General features: G+C 50.3%; 3 protein-coding genes and 1 pseudogene across 3 annotated transcripts in view; 1 reads left to right on the top strand and 3 right to left on the bottom strand.

The window, feature by feature from the left end:
• Positions 1-828: 828 nt before the first annotated feature.
• On the bottom strand, positions 829-3,944 carry LOC136525517 (transmembrane E3 ubiquitin-protein ligase FLY2-like). The gene is made up of 10 exons (XM_066518478.1): positions 3,917-3,944; positions 3,435-3,588; positions 3,226-3,286; positions 2,921-2,984; positions 2,765-2,842; positions 2,460-2,617; positions 2,316-2,375; positions 2,118-2,211; positions 1,596-1,763; positions 829-1,088 (listed from the first exon to the last, which is right to left on the bottom strand). The coding sequence occupies exons 1-10, from the start codon at positions 3,942-3,944 to the stop codon at positions 835-837; spliced, it is 1,119 nt and encodes a 372-aa protein (XP_066374575.1). The 3' UTR covers positions 829-834.
• Positions 3,945-4,795: 851 nt separating this feature from the next.
• On the bottom strand, positions 4,796-6,614 carry LOC136529884 (poly(ADP-ribose) glycohydrolase 1-like). Its single transcript, XM_066522933.1, has 6 exons — positions 6,277-6,614; positions 6,053-6,157; positions 5,643-5,761; positions 5,374-5,517; positions 5,202-5,271; positions 4,796-4,931 (listed from the first exon to the last, which is right to left on the bottom strand). The coding sequence occupies exons 1-5, from the start codon at positions 6,541-6,543 to the stop codon at positions 5,202-5,204; spliced, it is 705 nt and encodes a 234-aa protein (XP_066379030.1). The 5' UTR covers positions 6,544-6,614; the 3' UTR covers positions 4,796-4,931.
• Positions 6,615-8,650: 2,036 nt separating this feature from the next.
• On the top strand, positions 8,651-11,026 carry LOC136528899 (oligopeptide transporter 7-like; annotated as a pseudogene).
• LOC136528897 (pentatricopeptide repeat-containing protein At5g16420, mitochondrial-like) overlaps positions 10,584-25,875 on the bottom strand; it is a 29,386-nt gene continuing 14,094 nt past the window's right edge. Inside the window, exon 2 of the mRNA XM_066521892.1 lies at positions 10,584-10,707. The gene's annotated coding sequence lies outside the window, so the exon portion shown is untranslated. The remainder of the gene's footprint in view (positions 10,708-25,875) is intronic.

The following is a 25,875-nucleotide window of genomic DNA, read 5'->3' as shown; positions in this document are numbered from 1 at the left end:
TTGACATCCACTCAGGCTTTTCTAAGCACTCCCTACTATCCAAGGCTAACTTTTCCTAGGTGTTCTTTTTTCCTTCCCTTCCTTGTCCACAATATGCGCCAACCTTTGTATGAAGTGAGATCGCAACATCTTTTCAGAATTATCTGAACCATGAGGATGCCAGTGACCTCTGTTCAGGCATGGCTCCCTTTGCTTTGCTCTGTTGTCTATCTATACCACACCCTGATACCCACATCTTTTTTACCTTTTTTCGGTAAAACTATACCGTACTCGAGTGTTTCTCGAGCGGTGAGCACTCGGTTTTCTACGGGTACGATCCAGAACCGATCCAGCACGGACAGCCTCCCGCGCCTGTGCACGACGCGTGCTCTGGAGTCCCGCGCGCGTTGCCCCGAGGTGCATGGTCTGGTCCGCCTCTGCACCGACCAATTGCAGGTGCATGCATGGTGTGCTGTGGTGTGGTAGACCAGACTAGGGTCACCCGCTGCCATCAATCACCTTGCCCACTGCATGAACCTATGCATGCATAACTATTTGTAGCGGTAGAGAAGTTTGACTTAGGAAAAAAGCAAAATAAATTTGGTCATGGTAGAGAAGTATAGGTTTCAGACTCTCGGAATGTCATCATGGAACAGATTACTTCTAAAAACTGACACAATAGATTACTTCTAAAAACTGATACTAATAAAATACACTATAAACATCAATATAAGGAACAGCTCGATACAGCAGTGGCAACCTAAACAGCCTTCGAAGGAACAGATTAGCTGCATGAATGGCAACTAAAATGCATCTATGATACAACAGAACACAATGCATGCGCGATGGTAAACCTTATATAGTTAATACCTGGCGAGGAATAAAGCAGCGAGAACCAAGATAGTGCTGAAGCAGAAGCATGTACAATGGAATAGCAAGGCGGGTAACTGTCATGCCTAAAATATATTGCGGGTGCAGAGGTTTTCTTGTGTCCCTGATGACACTTGTGATAATTTGAGGTACCCAAAAGGAGTACATCAGGAGAAGAAGTGGGCGTAAGAAATTGTGCAGCTCATACATTAGAAGGATTCCTCCCAAAAGAATGCCATCTGCAGAGCACAAAGCAAATTAAAGAATACCTTAAAGTTGGATAAGAAAAGGGTAAAAATTTGTACCGTATGTGGAAGATGCAAACAAGCTCACATCTCTTGAAATAATGACATACTACTATAAGTTCTTTCAAGTGTTTTTTTCCCTTGGTGGGGAGGGGGTAAGATATCTTGTATCAAGTTAACAAAGGAAATGAACACTCTAAAAGCTCTAACAGAATATCCAGGTTTCCATTTATAGCAAGCACCAAGTACTTCACCTACCAACTAAAACATGGGTAAATGTGATTTACATGCAGCAGGTAAGGGGGCAACAAAGGTATGCTGTAGACAAGAACCAGCTAACAGGGGAAAGGTCAGATTGATTGCACATGTAAGTTCTAATAGAAACAAATATATGGCAAGAAGCATGCCACCACTCTGTATGCAAACTATGTTGATTAGGATTCATTCCAATCGGCGTGATTCTTAGTGAAAAGAAACCAAATGAGCATAGTTACTACTTACAAAAGCGGCTGTAAAGTACAGACAGCTCTCGCCTCATTATCTCCCAACCTTCTCCACTGTTTAAAGGCCTACTTGCTTTCCATATGGCGAGAAGGTACCTCATTTCAAAAATAGAAAATACAACAAATTTGAAGAATGCAGCCGTTGCGAAGGCGTTAAAGATTGACTCTGTAGAAAGTTAAACACATAAGAGTGTTATTCGAGTAAATTATAATCACAATGCAGAAGTGGTAATAAAAGTTAAGCAGGCCAATACTCCCTCCATGTCCCAATATAGTTCACTTTAGCTTTGTCCTATGCCAAATTTCTCTAACTTTGACCAGGTTTTTAGAATAATGCATTGAGTGACTGACCAGAAGGGAACTGAACATTGAAGAAAATATAACCAAATACAGACCACAAAGGCACAAATTCTTGAACAAAAAAAAACTGAAATCCTACTTGGTCATGTTTTAGTTTATTAGCAGATGTTACAAGTCAGAGAACAGAGCACAAACAAATTATGCAAGTCACAGTACTCACCAGCCAATATCCCAGCAGTCAGGTGAAGTAGACAGAGATATGCATCCATGATAGCTTGTTGGCCAATCATTAAAATAGAAACCTTAGCAGCTCCCTGTAAGCAATACATAAGCAACCCAAGCAAATGAGCTTGGAAGCCATGTAATGCAAGTGGTTTTGTTTTACTAAATGTTTCACAAAGGGAAAAGAAGCGCTTACGGATTGAGTGTTGCTATGCTCCATTTGTCTAATCAGCAGCAAAACTTGAAGGAAAGAGATCTACCATACCCTAGTTAAGGAATTCACAGACTGGACAGACCAATAAAGATAAAACCAACATAAAAAAACAGCCACAGAGGATACAAAAGTGACCATCAGTGTGTAGCTAACTGCTTTGTTGTAATAAACTTCAACATTCAAAGAAGTTGCATTCAATAAGATAGGAGAGAAGCATTCCCCATCATCATGGACAGCTGGACTCTCCACCAAACCCTCCAAACGGTACTTCTCGTGTTCTCCATCTAGTTAAACAAAAAGTTTTTACAAAAGCACATACTGTTTCAGCTGTAACTGAATACGAGGAAATTACCAGCTAACAGTTTAGTATTGCCACATGTAAATTATGATGAAACACAACAAATTGATTGTGGAATAAAGGAATTACATACCATTTGGGTTAGATGACACACGAACAACCTTAGCAGCTATTTCTGTGTTGCAATGTTTCTCCATGTCATATGTGAGAGCTGATAAGGTGGAAATAACACACATCAAAAATTGCAGGAGGCGATATATAGTATTTGAGTGTACAATTTGAATCTTACAATTCTTCCTTTGGCTCTTCTCTTCAGAAGATTCTTGGAACACTTGAGAGGAGAAAATCCGCAGCTGTTACAAATCAACCAGGTAAAAGTATATTTCATAAACATGCTCATTAATTATAAGAGATCTTCTGGGTACTAGATAAATGCACATTTGATTTGAAGACAACTTAGACAAAGGTATGATGGATACCAAGAAGCTTGTGAAAACTCAGGAAGCAAAAACAGAATTTTGAATGATACATTATGAAATAATATCCATATGTACTACTCATAAAAAACAAAACAAGCTAAATTTGTGAGCTTACCAAATGGTATGGATTTGACAAAAAGTAATCCTCTTCCTGAAGTGGTTCACCATCTGCGCCACTAAAAAGTAAAAAGGACAAAATAAAGTTTCACTAGGTCATACAACAAAAGGAGGGCGTCTAAAATATTTATATTTAACAAGAAACTTTCCACAGGAGAATGAAATTCAAACAGACCTTCAGTTACAAAGAGAAAATAAGGCAGTTACCTGTTTGCTACCATGCGGAGTTGTCTAAAAGGCCATATGTACACTCCTTCTAACCTTTTTTGAGCCACTCCACCATCGTGGGCATTGTCAATGAGATCATGGAATGTAATTGAACCCTGAACATGTAAGGAAAGTAACCAGTGAGTACAACATACTGAGGAAAAGGATCAATCTTGCAACAACATCCATAATCATAGTTAGCTCAAGGGTTGGTCACCAGCACCCGCTTCCTCTCCTCCTCCCCCGCCATTTGCACAAAAAACAATCAGATTCATCACATTTGCACAAAAAACAATCAGATTCATCGTGAAAAGAAAATTTCTGAAATCAAGCACATCAGTAGCAGTTGAGAGAGAGACAGAGAAAGAGAGAGAGAGCCGATGCTCTTCAGATCCAGGATGGGAGATGCTATTCGCAAAAAGAAAAGACAGAATCTGCTCCTCCGTTGGCCACCAGAGACCCAGGACGCCGGATCTTGCTACCGGGGGAGAACCAGGACGACGCCGCCATCGCTGTTGTGGTGCAGCCGTGCAGGGCCACTACCGGTCGCCGGGTAGCCATGCCGTCCTGGTTGAGAACGCGATTCGATGACACCGCCGCCGGAGGAGACCACGCCACCGGGAACGCCGAGCGCGCGGGCCTGGGCACGCCATCGCAGAAGAGGAGGAGCAGCTTCAGAGCGCTGGCCACCCGCCACCGATGCGTCCGGCCTCCTACGGGGGAAGCCGGGGGATCCGCCCATCAGTGCCGCCACCAACCACGGCACGCAGACGTAGGGACGCCACCGGCAGCGTGAGGGCCGCTGACACCATCGATGGGGTGGAGGATGAAGGCCGGAGCTCGAAGAGGATCAATCCACGGCGCCCCTGCACGGATCCTCCTCATCACCGGAGGGAGCAAACTTTGTAACTCCTCTTTTTATCAATAAAAATTAGCGAGGCTCGTGGTAATTGATTCAAAATAAATTTTGTTGTGCATCGTACAAGCTACTTGTTCTGCACTTCTAAAAATGTATCAGGCCCAATTGGTAGTTATCTCTAGGAGAGGCTCCACTAAACTGTACCGAACGAGGATCCTCACTCTCTATAAAGGGTACACCAACTTTAGAAGTTGTACAGCAAGAGTTTAACTTTCTAATCATGTGACGTAAGAAAAAAAATGTGGAAGGGATGTATAGTACACCTCTAATCTTTCCAAAGATGCATCCTCAAAGGTGTAGTAATTAACAAAAGGGCGGAGAGCCTACATGATTAAGAAAATACAGATTTCACCCCCCAAAAAAAGAGGCATACAGATTTATTTGATCCCTATGCATCAATCAGCCACCTGCATCTAAATAGAAGCACATGTATCATGTACCTGTGATGCAGCAATCCACTGAATCATGCTCTTGATTTCAGGGTTTCCACCAAAAGCACCACAACCCTAATTTCCTGTTGAAACTCCTATGTACTCATTGGAATTGATACTTGGAAAGTCACCCTTGTTGTGTGAATCCTGAACAGTATTTAAAAATGGAAAACATAATCAGCAAATATATGACACATCTGTCATACCTCTGATGCTATGCATATACAGGCTTAATGTTTGGGCATTTCTTGAGATTACAGCACCAGATTGCCATTTTTTCATCTGCATTTAGTTACATCATTGGCAGAACACAAGAAAGAAACTAAAAGTTGCAATGGTGATTAAGGCCATATTGGCTGCAAAAATAAAAGGAAAGCGTTGTTGAGTGAAACTCAATGGAGTGATTAGTTAAACAACCTAGAAAAGCTTCACATAAAGCTGGTTTTTGATTGAACGAAAAATCCACAAGAAAGCCTTGTTCACTTCCCTGAACAAAGGATAGTTAGAAACAGTGGAACCATAAATATTATCTGCTTACAAAGGATATCATCACTGACAACTGTGACATTAAAAAAAAGTAACTTATTACCTTAGGAGACAACCAGATTCATAGTGTAACCTAGCTGGACAATCCAAAGCATCAATTGCCACTATCCTAGTTCTCCGTCTCCCCATTGAATCAAAGGGTTCGGTATCTAAATAGTCATCGACAAAGTGGAAGGAGGAACCATAACTGCAAGGAGAAACAGGTACTGAATTCATAGTATCACACAAGGAAAATCATACAAGGATCATATCAGTCACTTCATCGAATCTATGAACTAAATTAAGCAAAAGGCGGATAGGGTTTTCACTAACCCCATATACTGTGAGAACCGTTGTGCACCAAAAATTTCTATAGCCTCATTATCTTCCATAGAAGCCATGAATAGCATACCCACAATCAATTCGGGGTTTATCATGAAGCGGATGTCTTCCTGTACCATAGAGGAAAACACAGAGTGGTTACACAAAACCACAAGAGAGCATTGTAACATATGTAATCTATTTGAAAAGTTTTCAATTCACAGCAGAACGCGAAGGACTTTTTTAAGCACAAATAGGAAATGGTGGATAAATTGCAATTCATACTGTGCTGATGCACAAATTCATCTGAAAACTGCTGAGAAATGAACAGCATCACATGATCACACAGACCCTAACCAAAGTAGTTGCTACGAAATCTAAGATTGGGTAAACTAAAAATCTGCCAATCAAAAGAAAGGTACCTGCACACAACCCCTGGAAAGGGCACCTCCTCCCAAATATTTATTTGCAAAGTCAACTTGAAGAGCTTCTTGTTCCTCATCTTCTATAAAACCTGAGGAAAATACCTACTAATGAAAAGGAACCAGATAATCAGAAAAATTTATAACCTAAAAGCAATTTTATAACCATTACAACACAAACATATTACTCAGTATCAGTAAATCAGTATACAGTGGTCTCTTACCTGGAATTGGCAGAGGGGTGCACTAGATGCCAACCACGCATGGATGTCAGGGTAGGGAATGCTATCAGAGAGGCCTCGGCGGGGAAGAACTTTGCGCTCAAACGAAACGAAACCAGTAGGTGTAGAATCAGTCACCATCTCGAAACAGCAAGGCACCTCACTTTGTGCTCCTGGCTTTGCGATCGGTGAATCAGCGCCCTGCAATCGGTGAACAGAACATGAACATAGGTACTCGCGTCGTCGTGGGCGCGGATGTACTCGAGGCATTCCTGGTGACAGTAACAGGGAACAGAAAATTAACACATCATTCAAGTAAACAAAAAACACCCTTTCCAAATGGCAACCCATGAACCACCACTTATATGCAAAAAAAAATCATAGCCAACTGGCAACGAAAAACTGGTAGCGCTTCCAGATCAATTCACCGTACACTCAAAAGAAACGACAATAATAAGAGAGTACAATATCTAATTCATCGTCACAGCCTTCAACCAGCAAAGTTCCAATGCTACTCGGTAACCAATGGTTCCGAAAGGGGAAAAAACAGGGGGAGAAAGGGAACCGAAAGGGGGGGAATGGCAAGCATACCCAGGATCCTGCGCCACGAGCTCGCAGATTTTGATGTTCTTTGCCCAATCCATCTCCTTGAGCTTGTCGCTCGTCGCCGCCTTCACCATTTCCGCAGCCATCTTCTCCCCGTGCGCCTCCGTCACTCTATTACCCCTCCTCTCACTCACGAGCAAATCCAGGCCCGTATTCCATAGCGCCGGGCGAGGAAAAGGGCGAGAAGAAATCCCTGCCTCCTGCAACGAAGCTATTCCGAGCATAAAGATCGCGCTTTTGAGCATAAACCGCAGCGTGCGAGCAAGGAAAGAAGCATTCTGCCCGAGCCGAAAGAACGAGGAGAGGGAGATGCAATCTGGAGCTACAAGATCACATCGGCAGGAGCAGAAAGCGAGGGAAGTGGTAGCGCGCACGAACCTAGATCGGCCGCAGGTGCACCCGCGACGCGACGCGCTGCTAGTGGATTTTGGCTGGCGACGGTGGTGGCGTGGCCATGGCGCCGGCAGCACGCGCAGTGATCTCAGTCGGAGGAGGATGCGGCGTTGTGCACGGTGGCGGCGACGGCGAGGCAGGAGATGTTGTCGGCGCGCTTGATCCAGAGGCGCCGGTGGCTGCACCGCGCCGTCGTCTGCATGTAGCTGGGCTGGCGGAACACCCGGCCCAGGTAGTCCCTGGTGGTGGGCAGCGCGGCGACGAGCTTGAAGGCGTTCTTGGAGCGGGAGCGGCGGGAGACGCGCCAGACGTGGACGCGGCCGTCCTGGTGCGCGGAGAAGACCCGCCCGCCCGTGGCCGCCAGCGCCTAGAACAGCTGCTCGCCGCGCGCCGCAGCAGCAACGCCGCCTCCGCCTCCGCGTGGGAGCCTCGCTCGAACAGCGGCGCTGCGCCGCCACGCCCGCTGCGCGCTCCCCCCGCGCCGCCGCGCCACCTCCGCGTGGGGCCCGCCCTAGGCAAGGGCGCACGCCGGCAGCGTGAGCGAGGCCTCGCCCGCGCTGGGGTCCTCCTGTGCCGGTGGCCGCTGCGCCGGAACCGCCTGGCCGCGCCAGAGCTCCTGCGCCGCTTCTGAGAGTGAGTGAGGGAGTAGAGGAGCACGAGAGAGAAAGAGGATAAGTGTGAAGTCCGCCAAATAGTACGCATGCTCCAGTTCATTGAATGCATGCCGAGAATTCATTGAATGGACGGTGCCGACCACCCGCGCTTTCCTAGGCCCCAGCACACGTACTCGCATGCGTGCCGACAAAGCCATCGGAACACATGGACGAAGACCGGCTGTAACGCGGTTCATCTGAGCCGTGGAATTTTGATCTAACGCACCAAATAAAAAGAACTTACGTGGACAGCGTAGAAGGCCGCCGATTCGGCGTGCCTTCATATTTTTAATGGGCGTGGATTACCTGGCATGGGCCATGCCACGTCGGTTTGGAGTTGCTTACATCCAAGCATGAAAGGGACTGCATTGTGACTGGTACATTGGGGCCATTTGAAAGATGAACAGACATAAGGGGGAAAAAAAAGACGAACACGAACATTAGGGTTCATATTCCAGGCAGGGAGTAATTTCTGAACTGTAAGGTCGTGACTGAAGTTGTGATGATGAATCACGCGATCGATCGAGAATACATACAAGAACGGAATCGCCAAGCTAGATCCGAAAGATTCCAACAAATGGCTTTTGCAACCTGTTATCATATATGAGTATTATTTTATCGTTACAACCAGCTCGTTCAAACTGTACTGGTTCTGAAAAGTAACTCACATGAAATAAAAATTTCCTTATCAGTCGTGACAATGAGGTAAACAGGCACGGCGAGAGTACAAGTCAGAGTTTATTTTTCCATGACCCAAATGAAAATTCGTTTGAGAATGCAGAGAGATTAATCAAAGATTCAGACAAATATACATGTTCATGTTTTGCCACTAATAACTTTACTACGACAACGACTTACACAAACATTGCAATATGTATCTGCTCACCAGGGCGCTCCACGAGAGAGAACGGCGGGTCTCAAAGGAGGCATGACGCGCAACCAGTTCTTCCTGCTGGCATTCATCTGCAGCTTCGCCTACTACATCTTCCCGGGCTACCTGTTCCAGATGCTCACGTCCCTGTCCTGGATCTGCTGGGTTTTCCCGCACTCCGTGCTCGCCCAGCAGCTCGGGTCAGGCCTCGAGGGACTCGGCATTGGAGCGATCGGTCTCGACTGGTCCACCATCTCCTCCTACCTTGGGAGCCCCCTTGCCAGCCCCTGGTTCGCCACCGCGAATGTCGCTGCTGGGTTCTTCATCATCATGTATGTGATCACGCCCATTGCTTACTGGTTCAACTTCTACAAGGCGCAAAACTTCCCCATCTTTTCCGATGGCCTCTTCACCTTGACCGGGCAGACATACAACATCTCGAGCATCGTGGACTCCCACTTCCAATTTGATACCAAGGCGTACGAGAAGAATGGTCCGCTGTACCTCAGCACTTTCTTTGCCGTCACCTATGGTGTCGGTTTTGCATCCCTTACCGCGACGATTGTTCATGTTTTCCTCTTCCATGGAAGGTGAGCAAGTTCTTCTGGAGTTCCTCATTCTGCTAAAGAAAACACAATAATGAAGTTAAGAATCATGATGTGTGCTTGTGTGCAGTGAAATTTGGCAGTTAAGTAAATCAGCTTTTCAAGAAAAAAGGTGGACATACATACAAAGCTTATGAGGAGATATAAGCAGGTCCCGGAGTGGTGGTTCATCTCCATCCTCATTGCTAACATTGCTGTCACCATATTTGCCTGTGAATACTATATATATTGAGGAACTCCAGCTGCCTTGGTGGGGTGTTTTGCTTGCATGTGCCATTGCATTTACCTTCACCCTCCCAATTGGAATAATCACAGCGACAACGAACCAGGTACCGGTTTTTAACACTCCGTGCATATTAGCTGAAGAGCGCAAGTTCAGACACTTCAGCTTCTTTTGCTGTATGCAGACTCCAGGCTTGAACATCATCACAGAGTACATCATGGGGTACTTATACCCTGGACGGCCAGTTGCAAATATGTGCTTCAAGGTGTATGGTTACATCAGCATGAGTCAAGCTCTGACCTTTCTTCAAGATTTTAAGCTGGGCCACTACATGAAGATTCCCCCAAGGACCATGTTTATGGCTCAGGTAAGCTATACTAGCATCTCTTCGGCACAGATACAAATATGGCTTTGTTTTATAGTGTCACTAAACAGCATCTTGTAACATGATAGGTGGTGGGAACTTTGATTGCAGCATTTGTATACCTCGGAACAGCATGGTGGTTGATGGACACAGTCCCGAACATCTGCAACACCGAGCTCCTCCCATCAGACAGCCCTTGGACCTGCCCCGGTGATCATGTGTTCTATGATGCATCAGTTATCTGGGGTCTTATTAGCCCGCGCAGAATATTTGGCGACCTAGGCACTTACTCGGCGGTGAACTGGTTCTTCTTGGGTGGAGCTATTGCCCCCTTCCTAGTATGGCTTGCACACAAGGCATTCCCAGGCCAGAGCTGGATCTTACTCATCAACATGTATTGATCGGTGCCACCGGCAATATGCCACCTGCTACTGCAGTCAACTACACCACATGGATACTTGTTGGGTTTTTGTCAGGTTATGTGGTTTACAGATATCGGCGTGACTTGTGGGAGCGACACAATTATCTGCTTTCTGGTGCACTAGATGCTGGTTTGGCATTCATGGCTGTCCTGATTTACTTATGCCTAGGCTTGGAGAACATCAGTTTGAACTGGTGGGGCAATGATTTAGATGCATGTCCTCTCGCCTCTTGTCCAACTGCCAAAGGTATTGTTGTCGAGGGCTGCCCAGTGTATACATGAGAACCCATGGTTTGACCTGGGGAGAAGAGAACATGACAAGTGAAGAAGTGTGCGAAGAGCAATGTAAATAATCAAATTTATTTTCAAACAATTTAGAGATGAGAAATTGGTGTTATTTTTATTGTATTTTGAAGAGTTATGAAGATTAATAATAATGTTCAAGTAAAATGGGTAGTTATGGCCAAATCAATTACTATTCCAGCTTGGAAAGAAGTCATTCCATGTGTCGGGTATCGATATTAGGGATACCCAAAGCAAGGAAGTTAGCGCCCGCGCTGACTTCCCTGGATGGCTCAAGACGTATTAAAAGGTCTCGCCCGACCCCTTAGGGTGCGGGCTCCGTCTCGCCCGACCTCAAGGACGCGGGTTCCGTCTCGCCCGACCCCTTGGGTACGGGCTCCGTCTCGTCCGACCCCTTGGGTGCGGGCTCCGTCTCGCCCGACCTCAAGGACGCGGGCTCCGTCTCGCCCAATGTCACTGGCTCCGTCTCGCCCGACCCCAAGGCCGCGGGCTGCGTCTCGTCCGACATCAACAACGCGGGTTCCGTCTCGCCCAACCCCTTGGGTACAGGCCCCGTCTCATCCGACGGGGACCCATACCGCCGCCAACTACTGCAGGTCCGAGCGTATGGGCCTGGGTCAAACATCTGACACCAGGAAAGAGGCTGGCACGCCTCGAAGTAACCCGTGGCCATAACGGGCCATACTTGGCGATTCACATCAAGAACAGTGACGGGCGTGTCGGTACTGTTCTGCCTAATCCTCGTACAGATGCTGACAAGCGCGTCAGTTCACCACGACGTCTGCCAGGACGGAGTGGAACGCCATGACCGGCAGATGACGCCTGCGCATGGCACTAGTGACGAACAGGGCCGCGATATGGAGCCGTCCCAATTGACATCTACAGGATCGGCGGGACCCGCATAAAGGAGAAGAAGGACCCAACGATCCTGAAAGCCTTCTTCTCTCTCGTTCTTCTCCTTTTCCTCCGCTGTAACCTGTGCTTTTCCTTCGCCTATAAAAAGGGAAGCAGGGCGCCCCATAAAAGGGGATAAGATCTGAACACAAGAGCACGACACGAGCACACAGCTGAGCGGTAAGCGAGCTCTTAGCACCCGTTCACTCCTTCCTCCAAAGGCTTGGGATTCTCTACCTCTCTCGTCTGTTAGTAACCCCTACTACAAACCAAGTGCCGGTAACACAAGCAGCAGCGAACTAGACGTAGGGACGTTCCGCCCGAACCAGTATAAACCCTTGTGTCCTCTGAGCACACCATCCGAGTCAGACGCGCAAATACAAATTTACTCATCGATGGTCCGAAAACACCGACAGTTGGCGCACCAGGTAGGGGCTTTTTGCGCGTCTCGATGTCCACATCAGGCCTTTCGATGGCTAGTCACGGCGTCAGCTGGGTCCTGGGCGCGCACGTGCACTTCGGGAACCTGGACTTCATCATTACGATGGAGGGAGAGTTGGCGCAAGTTCCCGCCACCGTCCAACCTCTCCACTCCGTCGGCCTCGATGTGATCGCCGAGGCGCTTGAGGAGCTGTAGCTGCATGCGCCGGAGGCCCGCGCCCCAGGGAGTGACCAGCTCTAAGGCTTCGATTACGATAGGCTAGAGGGCCAGCTCGGCGCCTTCCTGGGACCCCGACCGTCCCGGGAGGACCTGCGCCGCCTCACCTTCTCCTTCGCCAACGTCATGACGCAGCTTGCCGGAGGAGAGCCGCTCTCCCCGAAATACCTCATCTGAAGAGCCCCGACAACGCTCCCGTCCGGTCTCCGTAACGCCGTAGAGATCGTTGGACACCTTGTGGCACAGTGCACGCCCCCATCCCCTACGAATGACGAGTTCTTGGGATGACCGAATATGTCATAGAATCTTTCCACGACCTCTTCGCGGGAGGATCGGAGTCGCCCTCCAACTCTAACTCTAGCAGGGAGAGCCATCACCCCTCGCGAGAATGTTTCATGGCAGGTACCCCCGAGGGATACGTTGAAAGCATACACGAGGGAGGGGCTACTCCAACAGACGACCTCGATGATGAGGTCGAGGGGGATGCAGGGGCCCTGCCTCGCCTGCGGGTAGAGCAGCTGAGGGCGCGACACTAAGAGCTCGAAGAAGCACGACTCCAGCTCGAGTAGGAACGCGCGGAGCTCGAGCGAGAGATCGAGCGCCACGGAGACGGTGGGCGTGCAGGTGCTATGGTCCACGACGTGAACCGGAGGATCATCGAGGACGACGAAGCCCACCCACACTTCATCCAGGCAAGCCAGAACGTCGCTGCCGCAGCAGCCTTACTCTGGGGGCTTCTGGAGCCCGCGACACCTGAGGATCGTCGGGCCCATCGTGAGATTCGCACGCTACTCAAGCGTCCGGCGGCGCAACAGGCTGAGAGCTGTTGTCCCGACGACGCGAGCTCGATGCTAGCCAGCGCACGCCCTCAGAGCGATCCGACAAGGACGTGTCAGTCTACTAGGCGTAGCGAGGCGGCAGGCTGCGCGCTGAGGTCCCGGTGCATGAGCGTCTCGGCCTCCATCGTGACATGCGCGACACCCTGGATGCCCGTAGACGTGCCCGCGGCAATGAGAGGGAGGAGGCTAGCCGTGGCTACCATCCTCGTCGTGGCGGATGCTACGACAGTGGCTAGGACCGAAGCCCGAGCCCCGACTTGCCGGGACCTTAGGCCTTTGGCCGACACATCCTCAACGTCGTCTTCCCACCGCGGTACCGACCGCCGACCAACATCCCAAAATACTCCGGAGAAACAAACCCGGACTATGGCTCTAGGATTATCGGCTTGCTTGCCAAGCCGGTGGAGCGGATAGTGATAATTTCATTATCCGCAACATTCTATTGTTCCTGGCCGATTCGGCGCGAACGTGGTTGGAACACCTTCCGCCCAACCGAATCCAAAGTTGGGCGGACCTCAAAGAAATCTTCGTGGAAAACTTCCAGGGCACATACGCGCGTCTTGGGAACCCATGGGATCTCAAAAACTGCCGACAGAAGTCCGGGGAAACTCTTCGTGGGTACAACCGGTGCTTCTCCCGACAGTGCAACGAGCTGCCCAACGTCGTCGAAACCGATGTCATAGGTGTTTTTCTATCCGAGACCACCTGCGAGTCCCTGGTTTATAAGCTGGGATGTAAGGGATCGCGAACCACCAAGGAGCTCCTCGACATCGCCACCAGCCACGCCTCGGACGAGGAGGCGGTCGAGGCATTTTTCGACCGCCCCAAAGGCAAGGCCAAGCGGGACGAGGACGCCAGCGAAGACGCCTCCAACTGCCCAACAAGAAGAAGAACAAACTACAGCGCGAGGACTCACTCGTGACCACTACCGACCGCAAGGGGGGTCGGAAGCCCACCAAGGGTACCCCGTACCACTTCGAGAAGCTGCTCGAAGGGCCATGCCCAAACCATGCTTTCTCCGTAAAGCACCTATACAAGGACTGTGTCCTCATGAAACAGTGTTGTCCAGAGGCTCCAACAAGGGTTTGCATAGGAAGGAGCCCAAGCCGGCCGCAGGCGACGCCGAGGGGAAGGATGGTGGATTTCCGACGCTGGATGGCTAGCTCATGATCTTCGGAGGGTCGGCGGCATACGACTCCAAGCGCTGCTAGAAGCTTGCGTGCCGCGAGGTCTATACGGCCAAGCCGGCCGCGCCTACCATCCTCTGATGGTCGGAGTCTATCATAACCTTTAATCGGACCGACCACCAAGAAAGCATCCCGTAGCCGGGAAGATATCCACTCGTGGTTGACCCGATCATCGGCACAAAGCGGCTCACCAAGGTGCTGATGGATGGAGGCAGCAACCTCAACATCATGTACGCTGAAACGCTCGACGCCATGGGCATCGACCGATCGTGCATCCGGCCGACCAGGACGCCTTTCCAAGGCATCGTGCCTGGAAAGCAGGCCATGCCACTTGGGCAGATCGATCTACCCGTCACCTTCGGGGATCCGACCAATTATAGGATGGAGACCCTTACCTTCGAGGTGGTCGGGTTCCACGGAACCTACCACGCCGTCCTAGGACGTCCATGCTACGCGAAGTTCATGGCCATCCCCAACTACACCTATCTGAAGTTGAAGATGTCAGGTCCATGCGGGGTCATCACCATCAGCACCTCCTTTCAGTGCGCCTATGAGTGCAAGGTCGAGTGTTGCGAACACACCGCGACAATTGTCGCCTCCAAAGAGCTTGCGACCCTCAAGAAGGAGGTCGTCGAAGAAGCGCCCGACCCTAAGCGGTCAGCCGGGTCTTTCGAGCCTATAGAGGGCGCCAAGGAGGTCCTCATAGACCCTAGCGGCTCCGAGGGCAAAGTGGTGCGTATCGGCACCACACTTTCCTCCAAATAGGAAAGCGCGCTCGTCGACTTCCTCCGCGCCAATAGAGACATCTTTACGTGGAGACCCACGGACATGCTAGGCATTCCGAGAGAAGTCACCGAGCATGCCTTGAAGATTAGGCCAGGCTCCAAGCCGGTGAAGCAGCGCCTACACTGCTTTGACAAGGAGAAACGCGGGGCCATCGGCGAGGAGATTGCAAAGCTTTTGGCGGCCGAGTTCACCAAGGAAGTATACCATCCTGAGTGGTTAGCCAATCCCGTTCTTATGCGAAAAAGAGTGGAAAATGGAGAATGTGTGTTGACTACATGGGTCTCAACAAAGCGTGTCCAAAGGATCTGTTTCCTTTACCACGCATAGACCAAGTAGTCGACTCGACCTCAGGGTGCGAAACCCTTTGCTTCCTTGATGCGTACTCCGGGTACCATCAAATCGTGATGAAAGAGTCTGACCAGCTCGCGACTTCTTTCATCACTCTGTTCAGATCATTCTGCTACGTCACAATGCCGTTCGGTCTGAAAAACATGGGGGCTACGTACCAATGCTGCATGCTCAAGTGTTTCGGAGATCTCATCGGGCAGACCGTTGAAGCCTACGTGGATGACATCGTGGTCAAGTCCAAATAGGCTGACTAGGTCATAGCCAACCTAGAGCAGACCTTTGCGAAACTCTGAGCAAACGGCATCAAACTCAACCTCGAAAAGTGTGTTTTCAGGGTCCCAAGGGTTATGCTGCTGGGTTTTATCGTCTCCGAGCGTGGCATCAAAGCCAACCCGGAGAAGATCTCGGCTATCATGAGGATGGGCCTGATCTAGAACATAAAGGGGTACAACAAGTTACAGGGTGCCTCGCCGCGCTCAGTCGCTTTATCTCACGCCTCGAGCTGATGAGTCAAGGCATTTCATATGCCCCTCGGATGACCATTAAGTCCCAAGTGCTGGCTGATTTCGTTGCAGAGTGGACCAAGATCCAAATGCCGCCAGCAGTCGTCGACCAAGAGTATTGGACGATGTACTTCAATGGATCGCTGATGAAGAAAGGTGCCGGCGTAGGGCTGGTCTTTATTTCGTCCCTCGGGGTACGCATGAGGTACATGGTTCGCATCCATTTCCCGTCCTCCAACAATGTGGCCGAGTATGAGGCACTCATAACCGGCCTACGCATCACCATCGAGTTGGGTATCCGATGAGTTCACGTCCGGGGCGACTCCCAGTTGGTCATTGACCAAGTCATGAAGGAATAAAGCTGCCACAACGCCAAGATCGTTACGTATTGGCGAGAGGTCCGCTAGCTGGAGGACAAGTTCGACGGTCTCGAGCTCAATCACATCCCGAGGCGTCTCAACGAGGTGGCCAACACGCTGACAAAAACGACATCTGGCCAAGAGCCGGTGCCAACGGGCATCTTCGCCAGCGATCAGTATAAGCCCTCAGTCCGCTACAAGGAACCGGAAGAGACCGATGATGGGCCGCCTGCCCAGGGCTCGAGGGCTAACCAGCTGGCGGCTCCGTCCGATGCCAAAGTCATGGAGCTTGACGAGCATCCAGCAACAGAGCCTGACCCTCTGACCGACCGGAGGACGCCTTACCTCGACTACCTCCTCCGTGAGGCGCTACCGATGGACAAAACAGAGGCTCTGCGGCTCGCGCATCGCGCCAAGTCCTTTATCGTTATTGAGGGTGAGCTCTACAGGAGAAGCCACACCGGGATCCTACAGCGTTGCATCCCCATCGAACAAGGAAAGCAGTTGTTGAGTGATATCCACGGTGGGGTCTACGGGCACCATGCCGCACCTAGGACCCTGGTCGAAAATGCGTTCCGACAAGGCTTCTACTGGCCGACCGCAGTAGCCGACGCTGAATAGATTGTGCGCAACTGTGAAGGGTGTCAATACTACGCTCAGTAGACCCACCTGCTGACCCAAGCACTCCAGACAATCCCCATCATGTGGCCGTTCATGGTCTGGGGGCTCGATCTGGTCGAACCTCTCAAGAGGGCGCCCGGGGGCTATACGCACTTGCTTGTCGCCGTAGACAAGTTTACAAAGTGGATAGAGGCTCGATCGATCTCCGCGATCAAATCTGAGCAAGCCGTGCTACATCGACCATCGCTTTGGAGTCTCGAACTCCATTATCGTGGACAACGACACGTAGTTCACCGGGACAAAGTTCCTCTGATTCTGCGATGAATTCCACATCCGCGTCGATTGGGCCGCCATGGCGCACCCCTGCACGAATGGCCAGGTCGAGCGCACGAACGGCATGGTCCTACAAGGCTTCAAGACTAGGATCTTCAACCGGTTGAACAGGTTTGGCAGACGATGGGTCACGGAGCTTCCCGTGGTGCTCTAGAGCCTGAGGACGACCCCCAGCCGGGCCACCGGCTACACGTCATTCTTTATAATTTACGGTTCTGAGGCTATCCTCCCGACCGACGTCGATTATGGAGCGCCAAGGGTTAGGGCGTATGACGAACAGGGAGCCAAGGTGTCCCTCGAGGATGCCATGGACTAGCTAGATGAAGCCCGTGACATTGCCCTCCTCTGCCCGGCCAAGTACCAGCAAGCATTACGTCGGTACCATAGCCGTCGAGTGCGGGGTCGGGCCTTCAACGTTGGGGACCTGGTGCTCTATCTCATCCAGAGCAACAAGAACTGCTACAAGCTCTCTTCACCGTGGGAGGGACCATACGTTGTCGCGGAGGTGCTCTGACCAGGCACCTATAAGCTCAGGACCATCGACGGCGAAGTCTTCGTCAACGCCTGGAACATCGAACAGCTACGTTGCTTTTACCCTTAATTTACGCACGCTTTCTCTTATTGGTTTCACTATCGACTCCTCGATCTTTAGTGACACCCGACCCTAGTAAAGGCAAGGGGCTCAGGACCATTGACGGTGAAGTCTTCGTCAATGTCTAGAACATCGAACAACTACGTCGCTTTTACCCTTAATTTACGCACGCTTTCTCTTATCGGTTTTCGCTATCAACTCCTCGATCTTTAGTGACACCCGACCCCAGCAACGGCAAGGGGTCGGGCCTCACTCAGGAGCTAATAAGAGTATATCTATTCGGTAGACATTCTCTATGCCCGACCCTTTCTCATGTTAAGATCTAGAAACAAGGGTTGCGGAAACGAACGCTGAGTAAAACTGGTCGGACCTCAAGAAACCTACGCCCCAGCGGCTACGGCGTTTTTGCTCACCAGCGTGATCAGAGTTTTTTGCCCGCACCCCGAGCTTTTTAAACCTTAACTACGGAAAGAGTTGGAACCCATTAAAGAGTATATCTACCCGGCAAACATTCTCTATGTCCGACCCTTTCTCACGTTAAGATCTTAGAAGCAAGGGTTGCGGAAACGAACGCTGAGTAAAACTGGTCGGACTGCAAGAAACCTACGCCCCAAAGGCTATAGTGTTTTTGCTTACTAGCGTGATCAGAGTTTTTTCACCCGCACCCCGAGCTTTACAGCCAGAACGCATTAACCTTTTTATACAAAAAGGGGAGAAGAGCTAAAAATCTGTTTGGCCATAACAAAATTTAAGAGCTTGTCCACTTATTACAAGTTCGCCGCCTGACTTATCTGCCTAACTAATTTCTTAGGAGGATGATCTTATCCTCCATCTCGGCAGGTAAGTCCTGTGCCAGAGGGGCCACCTCCTTCTCGATGTCGTCCAGCTCGGCGTCGGTGTAGACAGGCGTGAGAACCGTCACAGGTAAGGTGGGATACATAGCTGAAAATGCTCATACGGCCCATTCAGGCCTAGGAGTTCGAAGGCCGCTTCGGGGCACCCTTAGAGTGAGGAGTGGAAAGGGATGGGCCCACTAGCAGCAAGTACCCAGGCGCACGAGCGCCACGGGCATCACGGCCCATGTTTGAGTCTTGGTTGGTTCCCAGTCCGTGGTTTTTCCTTGAAGAAAGGCAACGAGCCCTCGGGACCGATCGAAAGGACCTGAGAACTATATGGATTGGCCACTGAGAATCTAGAGTCGGTCACCAGCTGACCCATGCTGGACCCTCGAACGAGAAGCCGGGGCCCCACTCAGACGAGCCCGTTAACAGCTCACCGAGCACCATGTTTTGTCCATTGAGGAAAAACATGGCACGGCTTTGCCCCTCTGTTTTATCGAAAAAACACTTGAGGGGTGACGATCACAAAGACGAGCTGACCCCTCGATCGAACCCCTGCAACATGCGGAGGCTCGAGGGAAGTTGAACTCGCAAAGAGACCGAATGCGCAGTAGCAGGACGATGGCTCGGATCCTAGGGAGGGGTGCGTACAAAAACTAAGAATAACGTTTCTGAAATAAAAAAACGCTTCCTCTTACCAGTTTCGCTATCGCTCCTGGATCTTTAAGTGAAACCTGACCCTGGCAATGGCAAGGGGTCGGGCCTCACTCGGGGGCCGATAAGGGTATATATATCCTTTCTGAAATAGTCGACGTGCCCGACCCTTTCTCACGTTAAAAATGTAGAGACAAGTTTTGTGGAAATGAACGCTGAGTAAAACTGGTCGGACTGCAAGAAACCTATGCCCCAGCGGCTACGGCACTCTTGCTTACCAGCGGATCAGAGTTTCTCGCCCACACCTCAAGCTCTACGGTCAGGGAGGGTTAGAACGCATTAACCATTTTTACACATAAAAAGGGAGAAAGAACAAAGTTGTTTAACCAAAATAAAAGAACAAGCTTGTTTAAATGAAACAGGAGGGTTGGAACTTGTTCGCTTATTAAAAATGCGCCACCTAACCTATCTGACTAAACTAACCCCTCGAGGGATGATTTCATCTTCTATCTTGGCAGAAAGGTCATGCGCCAGGGGGCCACCTCCTTCTCGATGTCGTCCCGCTCAGCGTTGGTATAGACAGGCGTGAAGCCTTGGCTCATCGTCGCTAGATCGATGTTCTCGTAATGAGAACGGGCGATCGTGAACGATCGGTGAACGCCAAAGTGAAGCGCGCCCCTTCGCATATCACGTGCCCGGTCCGTGATCCGAGTGGAGCGAACCGCGAGCAAGCGTGTCTCCTGTTCCGGGGCCAGCTCAAGCTCGTCACAGACCAGCTGGACGGCAATGCGCAGGTTGTCATGTTCGTCGCTCTCCTTCTGGAGGGTGTCCTTCACCTCATTGAGCTCCTTCTCTAGGTCGCAGCCCTTCACCACCTTCGCCCCGAGCTTACCGTCGAGACCTGCCCAACTCACGTACCGACCGTGTCAAAAGGCTTACCACGGATTCTAGGGAGAAAAGACAACAAGGGAAACCGGAGACTTACCGTCCACGTCCGCCCGAAGCTTGCGCACCTCATCACGCTGCCGGGTCACCTCGGCCTCCAGGCACCAGACCTCTTCTTGGCGCTGACCGACCGCCGCGGCGAGCCCGGCGGACATGCCCTTGGCTGCAACCTTCAGGTCCCTCTCCCGCTGAAGCTCATCCTTGAGATGGTCGATCCGCTGCTGAGCGTCGGCGCGCTCCTGGCAAGCTAGGTCAATCCTCGTGCGGAGCTTCTCTACGGCCCGGAGCAAATCGTCCCACTCCTTCCGTAGCCGCTCGGCCTCCACGGCGTCCGTGCGCGCCCTCTCGATCAGGGCCGCGAACTTCTCCTCGGCCTCGTGGGCATCGTCATAAGCGTCTTTCTCCCTGACTCGGAGGTTGGCCACCTCCCGGGCAGCAAGGGTAAGCTCAGCCACCTCCTGACGGGCGGCAGGGTGCTGTGCGGCCAGCCCCTCACTCCACCGCGTCTTCGCAGCAAGGAACTGGGACTTCTCTCGGCTGTAGGCCATAAGAATCTATGAAGAAGACAAGACTTAAAGGCGTGGAAAGAGAACATGGGGGTCGGAAGCAGGGTCATATCATATCTGGCCAACCGAAGCGACAATGTCGCGCATCGAGCTCAACATGGTGGTCAGGGCGCGAACCGCATCCCCAACCTCCGTGTGGACGCTCCCCATTCCCTCTCCTCTGCCGCTTCATCAAGGGCAGCCACCCAGACCAGAGACCAGGACATCCCCGTGCCAACCTCAAGAGGCGCTGACCGATCTTACGGCAGCAGCTCCTCCAAAGTGGCTCCTCTAGCGATAGAGGGGCCGGGTGATGCGGACATGGAGGCCTACCCTATCGCCACATCCGCGAAGGATGCCTCAGGTGCGCCCCCTTCCGTCTGCCCCGCCACGGACACGGCCACCTGCACGGACAGCGGCTTCGGTCGTGCCTCCTCTGCCTACGACGTTGAGGACACGACTGGCCACACCGCGCCCACCACGAGCGCCCCGAATGCGCCCTTGAAAGGATCTAACAATGCCTAGAGGGGGGTGAATAGGTGTATCTAAAAATTTACTGCAAATGCTAAGTTCAATTCTGTCAGCCACTGTCGGAAGTCCCAACGTTGTCAGAAGTTCCGACGCAAACGTCAGCAGTCCCGACGCCTAAGTGAACTACAAAAGCAGTGCCAAATTTAACTTTGCGGATAAATAATCTTACAACCTCACTTCCTAGTGGTTTGGTGAAGATGATGGGTCACTCCCTTGACGCCTTAATGCCTCCAATCCGTAGATCGAGTCTAAACCCTAAAATGAAGATTTTGGAGACAAAGAGACAAATACATACAAGTAATCTCAAGCAATCACAACAACAACAAGCACGCGGGACACAAGGATTTATCCCGAGGTTCGGCAACCCCACAAAGGAGCTCCTACGTCCTCGTTGTTGAGGTGACCACTAAGGTCGGAGTCTTTTCCACCTCCTTGCCTCTCTCAAAGCGACCACAAAGGTCACTTGAGCTTTCCACTAAGAAATCGAAGGGTGATACAAACTTCCCAAGGCTCTTCCACAAGATGGAAGCTCTTGGGCAACGCCTAGCCGGCTAGGGGCAAAGCCCCAAGAGTAATAGACGCAAAGACAATTGGCTTGACAAAGAAATCAAGTGCTCAAGCTTTCCAAAGTGATGCTCTCACTTAAATCACTCTCCTTTCACTCAAAAACTAAGGGAATCGAAGATTGGAGCAAATGGGGAAGGAGAGGGGTGATTTGGTTGCTTGGGAGCTGTTCAGCACAAAATGAGTCAACTGTGAAATGAGTCCGTAACGGTTAGAAAAGAAGAGAGGAGTATTTATACTCCAAGTGAAAACCCAACCGTTCAGATCTACGTCGGAAGTCCCGACGCAGATCCCGGGACTTCCGACAGCAACAGAAAACACTGTACACAACGGGTCAGAAGTCCACGGGTGAAAGTCAGTGTCGGAACTCCCGGCAAACATCGGGACTTCCGACGAGCTCGGTTAAACAAGCAGCCAGCACCGCTGAAACCGGGACTCCCGGCTTGGGTCAGGTCAGTGTCGGAACTCTCGGCGAACGTCGGGACTTCCGACGAGCACAGACAACGAGCAGTCAGAAGCACAGGTGCTGGGACTCCTGGCTTATGTCGGGAGTTCCGACTGTCGGGAGTTCCGACATACGTCGGGACTTCCGACATCGAAAGTCACAGAAAAATATTCTAAGTGCTCGTGAAGTGCTAGAGTGACTCTCTTCTGATTTTATTTAAATGCTTGAGCACTCTATCTTTCTTAGACCAACTAAACTTGCATCCCTCTTTATATTGTGGCGGATCCTAAGCTCAAAAACAAAATTAAAACCTTTGTAGATTGTTTTGAGTTTGTCCGCCTTTACAACTTCAAGAATTGAGGGATACCATTTCATCTTTATCAACTCTTTGAATCTTTCATGGGACTAATAGCTGCAACATATCTCATTAAGATCACATTAGTCCCTAATTTGGATGTCATCAATACACCAAAACCCACATAGGGGGCAAATGCACTTTTAATCTCCCCCTTTTTGGTAATTGATGACAACCAACTTAGGCTTTTATAAGAATGAAAGATTTTAAAACTTTTGAACCCCAAAATTTATGGAGAGCTCCCCCTTGATGTATGCATGAATTTGAATTTCAATTGGAATCATGTCTACATGATTTGCATACACCAAGACAAAAGCTCCCCCTAAATTTTGCAATCTGTGGGGTGCAACAAGTATGTGTGAACAAATAAGTATCAGTGAAAAGAGATGCAATATGACATGTTATTTCACACAACAAGTAAAAAACTATGATGGCCAAGATTTCAAAGTAGAAACTTTAAGTAACACATGGCCATACAAAAAAAACATTCATCATGACAAGTAGAGATAAGCACAAGCAAATAAGATAGATTAAAACATAGCTTATCCTACAATCATCCATCACACACATATAAATAGATAGTTGTCCATCACACAGTTGCCACCACACGACATAGTTCATACACGCTAAAGGTTTTAAAGTTCCAAAACATAAGGACCAACTAACTTATTACAATAAATCAAAGCCTAACACTCCCCCTTTGTCAACAAGTGCCAAAAGGGGTAGGCCGCATGATAAACCAACTACTCATCATCGGAGTCATCATCATCGCCTTGGTCACCTTCCTCACCATCGTCGTCTTCATCATCTTCTTCCTCTTGATATTCCTCATCGTCTTCAGTTGCTTTCCCCTTGCCATGTGGGTGTGAAGAAACATCATCGTCGTACGCCGCACAAGCCTCATCATATAAAGCCAACGGATCATGAGGAGGCACAAATGGCGGCGGAGGAGAAGATACAATTCCTGCTTGCTGTTCCAATCGATATAGCCTCTCTTGCATGTCGTGCTCACGCTGAGCACTAGCACAACACTGTCCAAACATGTAGGTCATTAGAAACTTGAACTTGCTGGGCTTCTTTCTGGAGGAGGACGAAGAGAGGGGCGCGTCACTGGATGACCGAGCAGCAGCAGCATTGGTGGTGGCAGTAGCACGGCGAGAGCGAGAACCCGAAGGACCTTTCCCTTTAGCTTGGGCTGCCTCAGCTTGTTCTTTGAGTTCTCTAGCAGCAATGATAGAGGTCTTGTTGGATATTTTGAGGACCTTATGCTCAGAGTCATAGGGAAAATGGATGCCGGATACATGCTCTATGATATGCATGATGTACAGTGCATAGGGAAGATGCTTTACCGGATCCTCAATAGCATCATGAATCTTATTCCATATATAGCGACTGATGGAGAACTTCTCAAACTCATCTCCAAATCTCTAAAGCACCTTCTGTGAATCATCACGAAGGAAGGTGGAGTCACCTACCTTCGGATACAATATCTGTCTCAGGATGTTGTTCAAAACATAATAATATGGCTTCAGAAATGTGGTTTGTCCATCAGCCCTGTGACCCTCTAGATACATGTGTTGATATTCCTCCAAAGCAAGATCCTCATACTCAGTCAACTCATTTGCATTTCGGTCGCTGTGACCCAAACCAAGAAGGCGAGAGAAATTTACAAAGTCCACCTTATAGTGCTTGCCTTCAGTGGTCCAATGAATAAAGTCCACAGCATCGGTTTGGTCTCTCTCATGATGATAGGAAGCATAAAACTGACAAATCAGCTCGTTATTCCAATTCTTCCGAAACTGTAGCAGATAGTTCAGCCCCATTGATTGTATATCCTGAACCATCTGCTCTAGCTCGGGTTCCTTGTACTTGCCAAGAGAATATGCATCAATGCACTTCATCTGAAGGACCGGTGGCTCCTTCTTCGTCAAAAACTTCCGATAAAGAATGGAATCATAGAAATCATAATGGAAGGGGTGCCAGAAACGATACTCAAGGCGGAGATCTTTTTCATCCTCTGCATACAGGTTCCTTCCTCTGTTGTACCGGATGTCCTTGACTCGGTGACGATAATTCACTGGAAGGGGAGGGGTCCATCCACCAGCCGGATTCGGAGCCATGGAGGGCTCCCTCATGACCGGCGACACACCGGTGAATGGAACTAGCTGAAGTGTCCCCGGCGGCCCTCGAGTCGGGGTACGAAGCGGTGGAACAGCAAGGGTGCGGCCGACACGGTCCAGCGCTTCCTCTTCTTCATCAACCATCGGCTCAGCCCCAACAGGAGCAGGAGCAGGAGGAGGGGCAGTAGCTGATGACCCCTAGTCGCCATGGCCACGGCCACAGGAAGCACCAGCACCACCACACGAGTAAGACGCCTTGGTGTGGCCAGGCGACTTCGGAACAGCGGCGCGATCTTGAGTCTTCTTGGAACGCTTTTCTCGATGGCGCGAGAGACTGCTACCACCATCCATGACTGCATAGAACACAAAATGGAACTAAGAAACAGGACAAGGAGAGGTGACCGAACATCGAGAAGTGAAGAAACAGGAATGGAGTGGTCACCATAGGGTCGGTATCCCAGCCAAAGTCGGGACTTCCGACAGCCGGGAGTTTCGGCGAACATCGGGACTTCCAACGGTCGGAACTCCCGACGGTCACCGGGACTTCCGGCGCACACGGTGACCATCCCATTCATGGGGCTTCAAATCACAACACACATCCAAACAAGGGAGATAGAGGAGTAGAGAGGAAGAAAGAATAGAGGCAAAACATAAGGTACATTTGGATTTAGGGTTAGAACACCATGGTAGTACCTTGAAATAGGAACGGAAGGGAAGAAACGAATCGCAGTCATCGACGAACAAATCCACGGGCACAATCTCCTCCACCAATGGAATCTCCTCCACCAATGGAATCCCCTCCACCAACTGAAGAAAACGAGAGCACGGGCGGTGGAAGGGAGGGAGGGCGGTCGGCACTACCGGCAAGACCTCCGGCGGCGATGGAAGAAGAAAGGAGGCCAGAGCACGAGGTAGGGCGGCGGTGGGAGGGGAGTGCGGAGCCAAGGCGGCGTCGACGTCGGGAGAGGAAGAGAAACCAAACCGCAGTAAAAAAATAGAACAGGGCCGGTTATAAGGGAGTCGGGTAATGGATCGGCGCAGCCAG

Source organism: Miscanthus floridulus, chromosome 19 (assembly GCF_019320115.1).
Source record: "Miscanthus floridulus cultivar M001 chromosome 19, ASM1932011v1, whole genome shotgun sequence".
Lineage (NCBI taxonomy): Eukaryota > Viridiplantae > Streptophyta > Magnoliopsida > Poales > Poaceae > Miscanthus > Miscanthus floridulus.
The sequence above is the reverse complement of the archived record's forward strand: the minus strand, read 5'-3'. Positions and strand labels throughout refer to the sequence as shown.